This window comes from Dipodomys ordii, unplaced genomic scaffold (genome assembly GCF_000151885.1).
Source record: "Dipodomys ordii isolate 6190 unplaced genomic scaffold, Dord_2.0 Scaffold76, whole genome shotgun sequence".
NCBI lineage: Eukaryota > Metazoa > Chordata > Mammalia > Rodentia > Heteromyidae > Dipodomys > Dipodomys ordii.
The window spans coordinates 1,700,560-1,715,974 of record NW_012267292.1 but is presented as its reverse complement, the minus strand read 5'-3'; the positions used below and the strand labels follow the sequence as shown (position 1 = coordinate 1,715,974).

Sequence of the window (15,415 nt, the reverse complement as noted above, 5' to 3'; positions counted from 1 at the left end):
ACACAAGGGGGCAGCAAAGCCTGTGTTGCTTAAAGCTGCCACAGGCAAGAATTCTAGAAGAGGTATGTCTGCCAGCAGCATTTGTGCCAGCTGCCTTTCCCATTCTCCAGGACCTGCAGGGCTTAAAGGAAGTCAACAGGAGCAATGGACAGGTCTGTTCCAAGGGTGCCCTCGCTGATCTGCAGGTCAGCTGCAAGAGAGAAAGAAGCCCTCTATATGGTATGCTTCTTGGTTATTTGAAGGCTCACAGGATGAGGTGAAGGTATGGAAGAGGGATAGTAATCAAAGACATGGCAACTGGCATGGTCCTAGAGAAAGGGATGCTGCTGATCATGGAGCTGGAGGCGGTTCCACCATGGTGTGAGGGGATGAATGCTCAAGGGGTGGGGGAGGGAGGACTCGGGGGCTTGGGAACAGCTATTCCCACCAATCGCAGCAGGACTTTAACACAGCTCACTTGCAGTACCTAACGTATTTGGATGCTTCTGCCCAATGTATGCATCAGCCTGTGAGCTGTGCTCAGTCTCCTGATCCCTTCAACTTCTTCTCCTGTTGTTCAGATCATTGTGGGCTTGCTGTGGGCCTCTCCTTAACAGAGGGAGGTTTGGAATGACTACCTTTCAGGATATGTCTAGGCATAGTCGAGTAATGGAAATTCATTTGTGCAAGCCTTTCCTCCAAGATTTTCAAATGGAGGGTAACATAGCTTTCCCTTTTCCTTCTTTTTCTCTTTTGTCTAACCAAAGCTTTGTTTTTTTTTTAAAAACTCTCATAAAACAAATTTTCATAGAGCCGAGATAAACTGAGATACACCAAAAGCACCCATATCTGTGCAGTGGCTACAGAGACCATTATTGTCTGTCTGGGGTTTAAAGACACTGGGCAGCCAGGTGTCTATAGTTCAAGCCTATACTCCCAGCTACTCAGGAGGTTGAGGATCCTGGTTCAAACCCAAACCCATCCTAGGCAGACAAACTTGAGAGATTCTTTATCTCCCACTGACTAGCAAAAAGGTGGAAATGTTGATACTGGCTCAAGTGGTAAGATACCAGCTTTGATGGAAAAAAAAAACCAAGTGAGAGCTCAATCCTCTGAGTTCAAGACCCAGTTCCAACACAGGCACACACACAAACGTGGAAACTGGGGAGGCTAGCATCTACACAACAAGGCCGTGGGTTCAACCTCCCACGGCCTACATATCAAGATATTTTTTAAAACATAGATGTATTATTCTTAAGTATCAGGACACTTTTCAAGTGAATAAATAAATGTCATGGGAGACTGAGGACTTGCAATCCCCAGGAAGAGGTGGGGGTGATTTTTAGGGGGAAATGTAACCTGTAAAGGGGTCACTCTGATCATTAATTTCATAATACACTTGGTAATAAGAAAAATACATTTTTATTACAAGAAATTATTTGAAAAGCTATGGGAAAATGTAAGAGTGTGTGTGTGTGTATGTGTGTGTGTGTGTGTGTGTATGTGTGTGTGTGTGTGTGTGCGTGCTGGTACTAGGGCTTAAATTCAAGGCCTTCTGTTCAAGGCTAGTGCTCTACCACTTGAGGCACAGTTCCACATGTGGAGTTTTGGTGGTTAGTTGGAGATAAGAGTAACACAGACATTCCTGCCCAGGTTGGCTTCAAACCACAATTTTCACCTCTCAGCCTCCTGAGTATTGAGGTTTATAGGTGTGAGCCATCAGTAACCAATTTGACTGTATATTTTGAATGACTATGTATTTGTAGAATGAGTAACACAGGCAGTAGGTCTAAAATGAGACTTGCTGGAGTTTTATGAAGCCCATCTTACTAATTCTAAGTCCAAGGAACAGAGAGTATATTTGTCTTTGATAGCTGTTAAACAGTCAGCCCTTCATATCCATCAGAAAAATCTGCTCAGGCAATATTTTGGTCTCCGTACCAATGTCAACTCTCAGGCTACCCCACTAAAGGTTCTAATGTACTCAATTCAGGCTAAGTACCAAAGTCATACCATGGATAAGCTGTTACTGGCAACACAACCAGGAAGGGTGGGGTGGTACTAAAGATGTCTTCAGATATTGATCTCGGGAAATACAATTTGGCCAATTTCAGGTGAGAATGGTTTTGGGTACCCGCCGTGTATGAAACCCAGGAGCAGCAATGACAACTGAAAAGGAAACTCTAGAAAATATAGTCAAGAAGTTGCAGTATGGGGTCTAATCTTTTCTTGACATCTGTTTAACAAAGCTCACAAGGAAACAGAAGTAAAAGTTGTGAGTGGAGATGGGAAAGAAGAGGCATACATACAATCACAAGGAATAAAAATAAGGCAAATTTCTTCCCTGCCCATTCAGGGCTGGATAAAACCAGTCAGAGGTGCATGTAAATTCACATGCCTGTTCTAGCTGGTTCCACAGACCTGTAAGGAGAGCCAAGCAGGTTTTGTGCTCCAGCTATGTTACTTCACAGCAAGATACGTATGACACAGGAAGGTCTCACCTCTTCTGTTGTCCCAGGCGTAGAGTTCCTTTATCCCCAACTCATTCAGGGACTTGGACAGCTCCAGCTCCTCCCCAGCAATGTTGTCCCTGAGCAGAACCACGTGATCTGGGCTGACCTCACATTTTGCACAAATGACTGGCAGAATATTTTGCAGCGGCACTTCAGGGCTCACCCTCATGACAGCTTTTTGTGTGCGCAGGTAATTTACTACCAAACGCACAGATTTCTGAAAGAATGACCGAGACACAAAAAGTGTTCTATGAGTTCGTCTTCCATGAAGAGTTCAACCAATTCTAGAATTGAGTGTGGTGGGATTTTTGTGTGGTCCTAATCATTCATTCACAAAATTGGTATGTCCCAGGAAAAATGGCATCATGAATGGTGAAAAATAAATGTCCAGAATATTAGAGGCATCTTAAAAGCATCTTTGAATCTCCTTTACTAATGAAAAAGCAGCCTAACAACACATGGATACATACAGACATGAATGAGGATTCTACATTTAAAATCCAATATAAATACTGTTTTGCAAACATTCTGACCAGACTCTATCATGTCATTGTTATTTTCTTAATAGGTTGGAAATGGTAGGAATAATTTGGCTTAAAAACCTCAGGTGGCTCAGTGGTAGAGTGTTTGCTTTGCATGCTTGAGGCCCTGAGTTCAATTCTTCAGCACCACATAAGCAGAAAAGGCCAGAAGTGGTGCTGTGGCTCAAGTGGTAGAGCGCTAGACTTGAGCTAAAGAGCTGAGGGACAGCACCCAGAGTTCAGGCCTCACAACTGACAAAACAAAACAACCTCATAAAATATCAAGTGCTTGCTTAAGAAGTAAAAGTATCTACATAAATAAAAGACTACTCACAAAATAATACTGCATATGTGGACTGATATATGTATATTTATATGTATATACTATATACATATATTTAAGCCAGAAATATTATCAGGCATAATAATCTGTAAGAAAAAATAATATCTCTGATTAATGCTGACTCAGTGACTACAGATAAATACAGTAGTGTTCTGAGTTTCACCGAGTAAACTTTAATTCAGGCTTGTTAATTACCACATGGTATTAAGAAACTGCAAAGGCAAAAAGAATAAACATGGCACATACAGACAAGTAACAAGGATCTTCCTGGCCTGCATGGTAGGGTGTGAAGGCCATGACAAGGTAGAATTCAGAAGGAAGATGGAACCCATGCCTTTAACTTGGCTACTCCAAAGGGAATCAAATGAACTCCCTGAGGTTAACTGTCCCTGGGGATCAGAAAGGCCACAGGATATGAAGAAGGCTGCTTCTTCCTCTAAGATTTTATTTCAGGAATAAAGGAGAATCTCCTTTGGACTTAGTGTGGATGAGACAAATAAGAGTTCATTCATCACTGAACCCTTTCATAGGAGATGAGCTTTTTAAAAACTGCCTTTTCTATTTTTTTTGGTCAGTTGTGGGGCCTGAACTCTGGGCCTGGGCGCTGTACCTCAGCTCTTCAGCTCAAGGCTAGCACTCTGCCACTTGAGCCACAGTGCCACTTCTGGCTTTTTCTGCTTATGTGGTGCTGAGGAATCAAACCCAGGGTCTCATGCATGCAAAGCAAGCATCCTAGGACTGAGCCACCTTCCCAGGCCATGGAAACTGTGTCAGTACTGGGTTCTGGGGACTGAACTGAACTCAGAGCTTTGCAGTCGCTCTTGTTTTTGTTTTGTTTTGTTTTGTTTCTACTCAGGGCTGGCACTCTATCACTTGAGCTACACATACAATTCTAGCTATTTGCTGATTAATTAGAGATGAGAGTTTCATGGACTTTTCTGCCTGGGCTGGCTTCAAACCATGGTCCTTAGATCACAGCATCCTGCGTAGCTGGGACTACAGATGTAAACTACCAGCACTCAGATGAAACTCTGTTTCTTACAATAAACCCAGTTTGGTGGCTCATTGCCTAGTATCCCAATAAAGAGCATAACAAAGCTCTCTGTATGTAATGATTAGAAGAAGAGCTATGCTAACCTTCCTGGACACCTGGTATATACTCACACATGGGGCCCCCACTGACCTCAGGCACCTTAGGCAGGCCAGGCTTAACTTTCTCTTCAGAACCTTTTTCTTTCAGAAACACTGTGTGCACATTCAAGGTCCCAACCAAAGTATTTGGCTTAAAACTCAAAGGCTGTTGGGTTTCTGAAGACAGGACCTCAAGGATATGATGGGAAGGATTCAGGTGGTTCTGAAGGCAGAGTTCAACAAGCAGGTCCATCATTGCATGGCTGAAAAAGGGAAAACAAAGCATAATTATTAGGAATGTTGGCACTGTGCCGTTGTCCAGCTAAGTAAGGACAGAACAAATGAACTAGCAGTTAAATGAGAAAATTAGATGCTCTTATGAAGAATGACAACAGCAGCTCATTAATTTCTCACACATGACTGTATAGTAATATGTTCACTTTTTCAATACTAGTAAAAAAACAGACTACTGAAAGAAAAAGTTGTAATAATGAATCAAAATTCTAATAGCTGGGAAAATAATTGTATTTCTAGTTAAAGCTATGGCATAATGAATTGAATCACCTAAGTTAGTAGAAAAGATCTTATTTATAGGTATAGCTGGGAAAATAATTGTATTTCTAGTTAAAGCTATGGCATAATGAATTGAATCACCTAAAGTTAGTAGAAAAGATCTTATTTATAGGTACAAGACACTCAATTTTCAATTATTCATAAGTCTCAAGTAACACAAAAATGAAGTTGTAAAATGAAAAAGTTGATTGATAGGTACCATTATAAACAATAATACATAAAATCTGGATAAACTGGAAGACAAATGTGACCTAGTCAAATTGAATAAAGGTAAAATAGAGTGAAATATTCAACTTACACAAATGAAGACACAGCCAGAGGCAGAGCCCAAGTGGTAAAAATGCTGTCTAGCAAGCACTAAGCCCTGAGTTCAAACCCCAGTACCATCAAAATAAGAAAAAAGGAAAGTCTAGAATTCATTTGACTCACAGAAAATTCAAAGACTAATGTCAATGCTTTGACAACTTTTCCAGAAAATGGAAAACACTTTCTAACTCATCTTGTAAATCTACCATCACACTTATACTAAAGACAAACTCGAAAGAGAAGTACAGGCCAATATTTTGATAAACATGAATGGAAAAATTTTTATTAAAATCCTAACCAAGCTGGGTGCCAGTGGCTCACACCTGTAATCCTAGCTATTAGGAGGCTGAGATCTGAGGATTGCAATCCAAAGCTGGGAACTAGTCCATGAGACTCTTATCCCTAATTAAGCACCATAAAGCTGAAAGTGGAGTTGTGGCTCAAGTAATAAAGCATTAGCCTGAGCAGAAAAGCTCAGGGACAGCACAGAAGCTCTTGGATTCAAGCCCCAAGATGGCATATAAAAACAACTTCTGTCCCTGGGATGCAAGGATAGTTCAACATAAATATATCAATGCAATATATCACCAAGTGAGTCATAAAAATAAGTAAAACTACAATCATTCTACTTGGTATGGATGAATTTTGTCATTAGACAAGACTCAACATCCATTCATGATTTTAAAAAAACTTTCCACATAATAGATATGGAAAGAACTTCAATAATAAAAGTCTTTTATGAAAGTTACAAAGCTAACATCATATTCACTGAGGGAATGCGGGAAGTTTTCCTTGGAGGCAGAAATGGATGTTCACTTTCAGCACTGTTATTCAGTATAGTACTGAATCCTAACCAGAAGCACTGCACAAGAAAGTTATATAAAATCATGTATATCAGAAAGACATTCCTTTTTATGTTTGTCAGTGATGATATGGGTGAATTAACCTGAAGGTTCAATGATAACCACACAACATTGTTAAAACTAATAAATTATTTCAGGGAAGTGGCTGGATACAAAATCATAAGTTTCCCAAGCTTTCTCCTCAGTCTGGAGGTGGCTGCACTGAGATCCCAGTAGACACAAGTCTGAGTACAGGTAGTCCAGAGTCAAAGGGTGCCATCTTTAGGTAGACCATCTGCCCTGTAGTGTTTTGCATTTTATTTAAAACTTAGATGCTGGACACATATTATCCTGCCATTAAAATCCCATGACTTTTCCACTACTCTTCAGGAACCCATGTGAAGTTTTTGGCACGTGACTTGTATCCCTTGCCACTCAGCAACATGCCATGGAGGTGTTGCTGGCTGACATTTTAAAACATCAGACCTCAAGTATCCCCCTAGTTCTTTCAAGCTCTTTTGGTGCACTGGAGAAATCCACACAGAGAGAAGGTTGCTCTGACACAGCAGCAACTGCCCAACAATGGACAGAAAAGCACCAGCTGTGGTAGAGTCCCTAGGGTTTTCTCTGCAGATCCATCAGACTCTAACCTGCCTCCTGCCACCTTGGAACAAAGGACTAATGACTTCCCTAAGTGGGTGTTATGTGTATCTCTCCACAAGGTCTTTGTAGGTCACTGGGCCACTGGGCTGTGGGAAGCTTTTCAGGCTGGAGGAGGCTGCCTGGTAGCTCTTAGGACTTCTCACCACCTGCTGGTTCTGGCCTCTGTTCCCCTCCTGGCCAGTTCCCTGTCACATCACATCACATCATGTCACACTCTGAAGGAGCAGCCCCTGTCCCTGATCAACAGCTCTCCACATGCTTCCCTTTAATTAGCCTCATCTCTCCTGAGGCAGCATTGTTGTTAGTGGAGGCATGCAGGGGCAATTTGCCCAGGGTGGGATTCTGGTGCTACTGTGTACTGCTTCTCCAACCTGGGCAACTGGAGGCAACCGCTGTGTACCTGAGTTTTCACGCAAGGAGAGAGCCTACCTTAAGGTAGCCTTAATCTTATGTGAATTAACTGTGAGGAATTGAGCACTCAGCCAGGCCCGGGTCAGTGCTTGCTAAGTAAATGAATTGTTGCTGACCTTTCCATTTGGATACCAGGTAGTGAGACCCTTGCCTAGCTCAAGAAGAGGATCACCTGTCTCTATGTGGCCGAATGCCATCCTGCACTCAGCAAGCACCAAGACATTGGATCCTTCAAAGAAGCATCCTCAGACACTGCAGAGTTGTTTCACCATCTCACAAGGGATGAAACTGAGACAATTCGATCGGGTATGTCAACGTGCTGACAAATGTGAGGAACCTCCCTGGCCTCAATCCCATAGGAACATCGATGCTTTCAGAGACCTGAGAGAAAAGCTTCCATCTCCCCTCCCACAAGTCTCCTCCCCTCCTTCACAGTATCTGACTATATTCAAGTATAAAAGAAAATAGACTGCCCCTAAACCAAGTGTGTTAGTTACCTTTCTTGATGCTGTGAAAACAAAAACAAAAACACCTCATATAGTCAAATATAAGGGGGGGGGGAGATTTACTGTGGCTCACTGGTTCAGAGACTTCAGTCTATAATCCTTGCTTTTGTTGATTATGGGCCCACAGTGAGACAGAACATCATGGCAGTAGGCCTGTGTGAAGGAAGAGGCTGTTCACCTCACAGTGGACAGGAAGAAGAGAAAGACAGAGAGAAATAAAGTGAGGGAAGGAGGGAGGGAGGACCAGGGACCACCTTCTAGGCGTGCTCACTATAATCAACTTCTTTCACCTAGATCCCACTTCCTAAAGTTTTTAGAATGTTCCAAAATGACACCACCAGCTGGGGTCCAAGCGTTCAACAAATGATCTTCTAGGGGACACTTCATATTCAAACCTAAAAGCAGGCAGGGCTGGAGGGCTTATGAGAGCAGAACTCTTTCTTAGGTTTTCTTCAATACCATTTTTTTCTAGGTTCTTTACCCTACTGTTCCCCAAATGTCTTTGACGTGCTCATAAAGTTGAGACAGAATCTGAGGCTTTTTTTGGCACTTGTTAAGGTCTTTTTAATTTAAATATTCTTTTTTTTCCAAATGTACTCTCAAAATAGATGTGCATGGACTTCAAACATTGTTTCTGGATGAGTCGGTAACCTCAATGAGAAACAAACTAGTCTTGTTTCACATATGACTCTTCCTGAAGTCCTAGCACAGAGGTGGACCAAGAAATGAAATGCTTGTGTCACAAATCCCTGCTCAGAGACCAGAGAGCAGATCACAACTGGGACAGAGTCCAGAGGACACGCCCCATGTTTATCCGACCATGCCCACTTAATGAACACCCCTCTTGTAACAGAGGGCATTTCTCTGTGAGTCACGAGCTTGACATCCTGATAGGTCCTGAGCCTTCCTGGGTAGGAAGGAACCTCGTCTGAGGTGATAAAGTTGCTGCTGACTTTTGGGGAGCTGTGTGGTATACAAATCCTCCCATAGTGTCATCTGACCAATGGGAATCGGGGCTCATTCTCAGGACCATATGCCTGAAACCTAGTAAAGCTAGTGAAGCACAATCCTAGGGAAAATCTGGAAGTGTCACACGCAATCCTCCTGGCTTCATTGCTCTGATGAAACTTGCTAGACCCCATCCTAAGGATTTCTAATTCAGTGGGTCTGGGGGAGGGAGGCTAGAAATCCACATTTGCAACAAGGTCCCAGGTGATGCTGCAGGCCCAGGGCACCCACTTTAAGAATGACTGGATTGGTTAAGTATGCAAAATGTGCATGTTTAGTACTTATGTGCGATCAATAAATAATTGTAAAATTTATCATATTTAATCTATCAAATTCCACAAAAGTGAAATACTACCTCTGTATGATTAGTGTATCACCACATTCAAAACAACTACAGCATCTTCTGGGAGGTATTAAGCTCTGGGTTTAGTTAGAGCATGCTGGCCTTTTCCTTTAACTTTATTATTTCCTTATACAATTATTATTTAAGAACTATTAGATAATAGATATTGAAAATCTCTTTCTATGAATCACAGTGGTCTTATTTTCAGCTTCTCTAGGATTTATCAAACACAATACAGACCCACATTTCTTATCTTTGAGAGTATGGGGAGCTAAGTATGTACTGATCAGGTCAGCACAGTGGCCACCTGACATGACACCCAAGTGAGTGAAGGAATTCTGGGAGCTCATACAAAAGGCCAGGCCCTGGGATTCACTTCTCTATCACAAAGCGCTTACCACTATGGACTGGATTTTCCGTTGAAGATATTTCCCTTCAAATGAAGACCAGCCTTCGTATTTTTTCAAATGAAGACACCACTCTACTATTTCTCTTTAGAAAAAGGCCCTCTTTGGTCTGAGAAAGGATGAGCATATTCTTTTCTAAATCAGGGCTTAAACAGTACACCACACTGACAAAAAGTGCAGATTGTTTTAAGCAAAATCTAGCAATCTGACTTCAGCCGGCTCCTGTATTATTAAAGAGTGTAAAATGTAACATAACCAATTCTCCAAACAAGCAGCAGTTTCCCCTGTACAGCCAGCCATCTCTTGAACTGGACACTTCCTAATGTAGAAAGTTCTCATAAAGAAGACTTATTTGTAATTAGATGCTTAGGGGCCCAGTTTGCAAACCAGCTTCTCTTGAATTTAGAAGCATAAATAAAAGTTTATGTCTGTTCATACATGTTTGGACTTCTGGGATATTCTTGAAGAAATGATGTAGTAACTCTGAAGGACAGTGGTACCAGCTCCCTGCAAGCAACTTCAAGGCCAGTGGTCTATCGCTTTAATTAGGGTACACAAGGTAAAGAGAAGAAGGCACTTTCTCTTCAAAGCTGTTCAAAGGAAGCTTCATGAAAGGTGATGAAGCATCGAGAGACTTGGACTATATCTTTGAGGTACAGAAGTTTGAATTTGAGGCCTGTACTTGCTAGGCAGATGCTCTTCTCAATCTCTGACTCCTGAGTAGCTGGAATTAACCAACATTCGCCATTGTACCCAGTAGGCTGTATCATTCTGAATTATATGAATCATTCATATTTACACTGGTTCACAAAGGTAAGAGATAGGGGATAGGAAAAGGCAAGATCCACAATGTTATTTTCTTAACAGGAAAAAAGAGTGATTGGAATGACTATATATATATATATATATATATATATGTATACACATGTACGTGTATGTACACACAAATTCACCAGTGAAATTTCATGCAGATTCTAAAGTCATTTTAAAGCTATGACAATATATTGTACTTCTTTGGGATTTTGTTGTTGTTATTGCTGTTGTTATTTCATACTGGTACTGGACCTTAAACTCAGGGCCTCATGCTCTAGATTGGCTTTATTCCTCAAGGCTGGTATTCAACCACTTAAGCCAAACATCAACTTTTTGATGGTTAACTGAATATGAGTCTCACAGACATTTCTGCCCAAGCTGGCTTTGAACCTCAACTATCAGTTCTCAGCCTACTAAGTACCCAGGATTACTAGCTAGCACCTAGCTATGATGCAATTCTTAAATTATAAGGCTATGTGGGGAATGTTTACTTACAATGACAATAACTTTGTAAAACAGATAAACTCAAAATTTCTTCTAACTCTACTACTTGCTGCAGAAACCCTGGGAGCTAGGCTAGGAAGAGGTTTGGAGGTACTGTTTTCAAGTCTGGTGTCTCCTCTGTTGGGTGGTTGTAGTTACAAGAACCTGAGCCCTACTGCTTGATGATGGCTATAAGAAGGACTTCTGGCCCCAAGAGCAACTTTTATGCCACTCTGGAGGCATCATTTAGATCACTGTGGCCTTACATTCTACAGGTCAAGACATGGTGTACCACAACTCAACAGTCCGGAATGATGCTACTCAAATTTTTCTTCACACATCCCATAAAATAATTTTGAAAACTTATGTACACTTTTTTTTTGTCAGTTATGGGGCTTGAACTCTGAGCCTGGGTGCTGTCCCTGCACTCTTCAGCTCAAGACAAGCACTCCACTGCTTAAGCCACAGCACCACTTCTGATTTTCTAGTGGTTTACTGGAGATAAGAGTCTCACAGACTTTTCTGCCCAGGCTGGCTTTGAACCATGATCCTCAGATCTTAGCCTCCTGAGTAGGATTACAGGTGTGAGCCAAGTGCCTGGCCTTATTTATACTTTTACTGGGGGAGGAGGGCTGGGTGGGGGGCGGGGGGAGGATGGGATGGGAAGGAGAAACAAAGGAGGAGGCTACAATGCTTGATACGAAATGTACTCATTATCTTGCTCATGTAATTGTAACCCTTCTGTACAGTATTTTCACAATAAAAATAAGTAAATAAATAAGTAAATAATAAAAAATTATCTCCTGGGGGACAGGGGTATGGCTTACTGGTAGAGCACTTATCTAGCATTTTCAAAGCCCTGGGTTACATTCTCAATGACATCCACAAAAACAGACCAAAATTATCACCTACAGTTTTCATTCATTAATTAGTTGACTTAAAAAGTAATGTGAGGGGCTGGGAAGGTGGTTCAGTGGTAGAGTGCTTGCCTTGCATGCTTGAGGCCCTGGGTTCATTTCCTCAGCACTACATAAGCAGAAAAAGCTGGAAGTGGCGCTGTGGCTCAAGTAGTAGAGCGCTAGCCCTAAGCTGAAGAGCTGAAGGACAGTGCCCAGGCCCAGAGTTCAGGCTCCATCACTGACAAAAAAACTCCACGAAAGTAATGTGATCAATTAAATTAGTTAATAATCTATTAATTAACCAAATTTGTTAACTGATAGTTTTCAAAGATGGGTTAAATTCAGGTATTATTCAAATACTTTAAAGTAAATACTTCAGGCTGGGAAGGTGGCTCAGTGGTAAAGCGCTTGCCTTGCATGCTTGAGGCCCTGGGTTCGATTCCTCAGCACCCATAAGCAAAAAAACAAGCCGGAAGTGGTGCTGTGGCTCAAGTGGTAGAGCACTAGCCTTGAACTGAAGAGCTTAGGGGCAGTGCCCAGGCTCAGAGTTCAGGCCCACGACCAGACCCGAAATAAAATAAATACTTCACAATAAATAATAAAGTCCTTCCATTACACATTAGAATATAAGTCTGAAAACAAACATACCCAGAATTCTATGTGTTCTTTCATTATTCATTTTAGCAATTTTTGGGCAAATTGCTTTTAAAAAGCTAAATTTTTTATGTCATTTCTTATTCTCCTGGTTTTCCTAGAAATTACAATTTCACTCGCATCTGTACGGGATTTATGAATCTCTTTTTATGCTTGAAAGATTTTTATAATTGATCATTCCACTATAATTCTCTAGCATAAAACATGTAAACATACATAAGGGGTTCTTTTCCCTCATTTAGTTCTTTTCCTATGAATTTGTTCATATTCTTATCATGGACTGAGTTATCAGTCCTCACAATCAGAGTAGTGGGAAATTGCTCAGACAGCACAATGGTGAAGTACTTTTGATCAGTATCAAGGAAACTATGTAACTCCATGGGAAATAGAATTCTTGGTTCCATGAATGGAGGCAGTCCTGCCAGTGCTTCTACATGGCCACTGTAAATAAGGCAGCATGTGACACACCTCCACAGGCTGATTTGTGCTAAGAGGAGGAGTGGGAGCTGAGGATATGGAAACTGAGCCTCTTTTTTAAGTTCAAAATCCATGCATCTTGTTCATCCCTTCATCTAAAGTTCAACTGTTTTCATTACAAAAGTAAAATGCCAAGTACACTTTAATCCTGCAACAGGACATTGGACGTTTGAATGGCTCATTCAGGAAGCTGAAAGACACCAAAGCCAAGGATGTGGGCTACAGACCGAGAATGTTGGGCCAACCCTGAGCCACTAGTCAGCTCCTTATTATGCATGGGACTCTATACCTGCTAACTCATCTAACCAGATGAGTTAGTTCCCCTAAAGGTTACTATGAGTCTAGCTGGGCCACTTAGCACACACTCATTCCAGGTGGGACAAATCCAACAATTTCACAATTCTGCATCTCCTCTTCACTCCTGCACACTTGAGGGAGCTCAGGAGCTCCCAATATATCAGACACTCTTACCTCCCGCTGACCACACTTTGCTTCTCCAGCCCACTGGGCAGAACCACAGTAATGTCCAGGGTGCTATTCTGCAGGGCCTCCTTCATGTGGACCAGATTCTGCTGCGAGCCAAGGGCTGCCTGGCGAGGAAGGTTCTGTTCACAGTGGACACTCAAGGTAGCAGGTTTCCCAGGAGGTGGGGGAGCACGAGATTTCATCTTCCTCCTTGAAAATGACAACACAGAGTACTGGATGAAGTTTTCCTGCTTTCCTAGTATTTAATTCTTCTTTGTTGTTTTTTTTATACTAGTACTGGGGCTTGAACTCAGGACCTGAACACTGTCCCTTAGCTTTATTTTGCTCAATGCTGGCATTTTGCTACTGGAACAACAGCTGCACTTCCAGCTTTTCTTCTTCTTCTTGAGGTAAGAATATCACCCGAATGTTCCTGCCTAGGTTGGCTTCAGACCGTGATCCTCAGATCTCACCCACCTGAATAACAATTCATTCTTTTTTTTTTTTGGCAATGACCTGCATGTCTTTATTCTACAACACGAAGAGTCATGTTGTATCCACCCACCCCCAAATTTTCTCCTTTCATTATTGAAGTCTCAACAATTCAACAGTCAGCAATTCATTCTTATAAGGATTCATGTCTCACAAAAATCTGTAAGTTACAGTCTTTCAAATCAATATATCAGCAGTCTTCAGTGCTAATAGATAATGTCTTCCTTAGACACATAAAAACTAAAGCAGTTCACAAGGAAAAAAACAGAGAAAGCATTTTTAATAACACGTACTCCTGGTGAGAAACATTCTAAAAATGTGGTCACTATGTGTGAACAGCACTGTTCCTTGTACAGTCCCCTGGATCAAGGTGTGGCTGTGTTTGCTTGACCTGGCTCTTTCTGATTTTCTATCCCCAAGTCTAGTAAGAGGACTATAACAAGAAAAAGACATGCCTGGGGGGACAATGGCCACTAGGTTTAAATGGGTTGAGTGTTATGTAACAGGGAATCTTCCCCATAGAGGAAAGTCTGTACAGAAGGAAGTGAGTAATAGCTGGAGAGAGACTGTAGTGTCTCCATTCGCAGGCCCCTGGAATTCTGGCCGTCAGAAACCAAGGCTCTCACCCCAGCCACAAACATGTCCCAGACATGTTGCCATTATTCAGAGTCTATTTAGGGTGATCATCCATGAAGACACTGTGAACAAGGCAATGTGTGATACCTCCACAGGCTGAAAAGTGCCAACAAGAGGCGTGGAATATGAGGGATGGTTCAAACAGCAATGGCCCAGTCTTGGTCCAGCTTCTTCCTAGTGTCAAGGGACTCAATGTTATTCCTCGATTTTATGTCCATCCTTAATGACAGAACAAGAGGCTTAAGAGGACAGTGTTAACATTGGCTCTGAGGCCATTATCTGGATATTGCACAACAGAATATCTCTTCTGCCACTGTGTGTCCAGGTCATCAGGACATACCATTCATTCTATGGCTGTGTATTTCAGGTGAGTCTCAATTTCTACCCAGACAAGATCAGGGGTGACTATAGGACCCTTACCTCTTTCCTAATTCTAATTTTCTAAGTCCTAGGAAAATAAAAGTCCAAAACCACCACCATGATGGACTAAAAGTAAAATTACAAACAAAATAAAAAGCGCTGGTGAGGATGTGGAAAAGCTAAAGTGCTAGTAGGAATATCAATGTTCTTGGCCACCCTTGCTCCTCTGCCTCTTAGACCAATTGCCTCACAACCAGCTGGCTTTGCTGACCAGGCTGCTCAAGGGGAAGGCAAAGTATCTGAGCCTGTAGAGGTTAACTTCCCAGGACAAGGAGTCAGCAAAAGGGACAGGCCTTGCTCTTGTGCCCTTGTGTCTCCCCTGTTGAATGACCATCTACCAGGACTTTTGGAGTAGGGTTAGTCAAGAAGGCACATGTAGGAGACAGAGGCTGTCCCTGGAATGAACCACACCACCTTTGATCAGGTGGCTTTATGTCTGTAGTGATGGCTTACCTGATGACAACTATCCGCCTCTACATATACGGTCATAGTGAGAAATACAAAATTCCCAGAGAGGACCACAGTGGCTT

General features: G+C 42.0%; 1 protein-coding gene across 6 annotated transcripts in view; it reads right to left on the bottom strand.

Moving 5' to 3' along the window:
* Window positions 1-15,415, bottom strand: part of Cobl (cordon-bleu WH2 repeat protein) — a 188,617-nt gene that overhangs the window by 126,713 nt on the left and 46,489 nt on the right. For all 6 annotated transcript variants that reach the window (XM_013024460.1, XM_013024464.1, XM_013024462.1 and 3 more), the window contains exons 2-4: window positions 13,344-13,547; window positions 4,540-4,750; window positions 2,481-2,709 (exon numbers count right to left, since the gene is read on the bottom strand). In XM_013024460.1, the coding sequence (XP_012879914.1) occupies window positions 2,481-2,709; window positions 4,540-4,750; window positions 13,344-13,540 (637 nt within the window). In that variant the 5' untranslated portion in view covers window positions 13,541-13,547. The remainder of the gene's footprint in view (window positions 1-2,480; window positions 2,710-4,539; window positions 4,751-13,343; window positions 13,548-15,415) is intronic.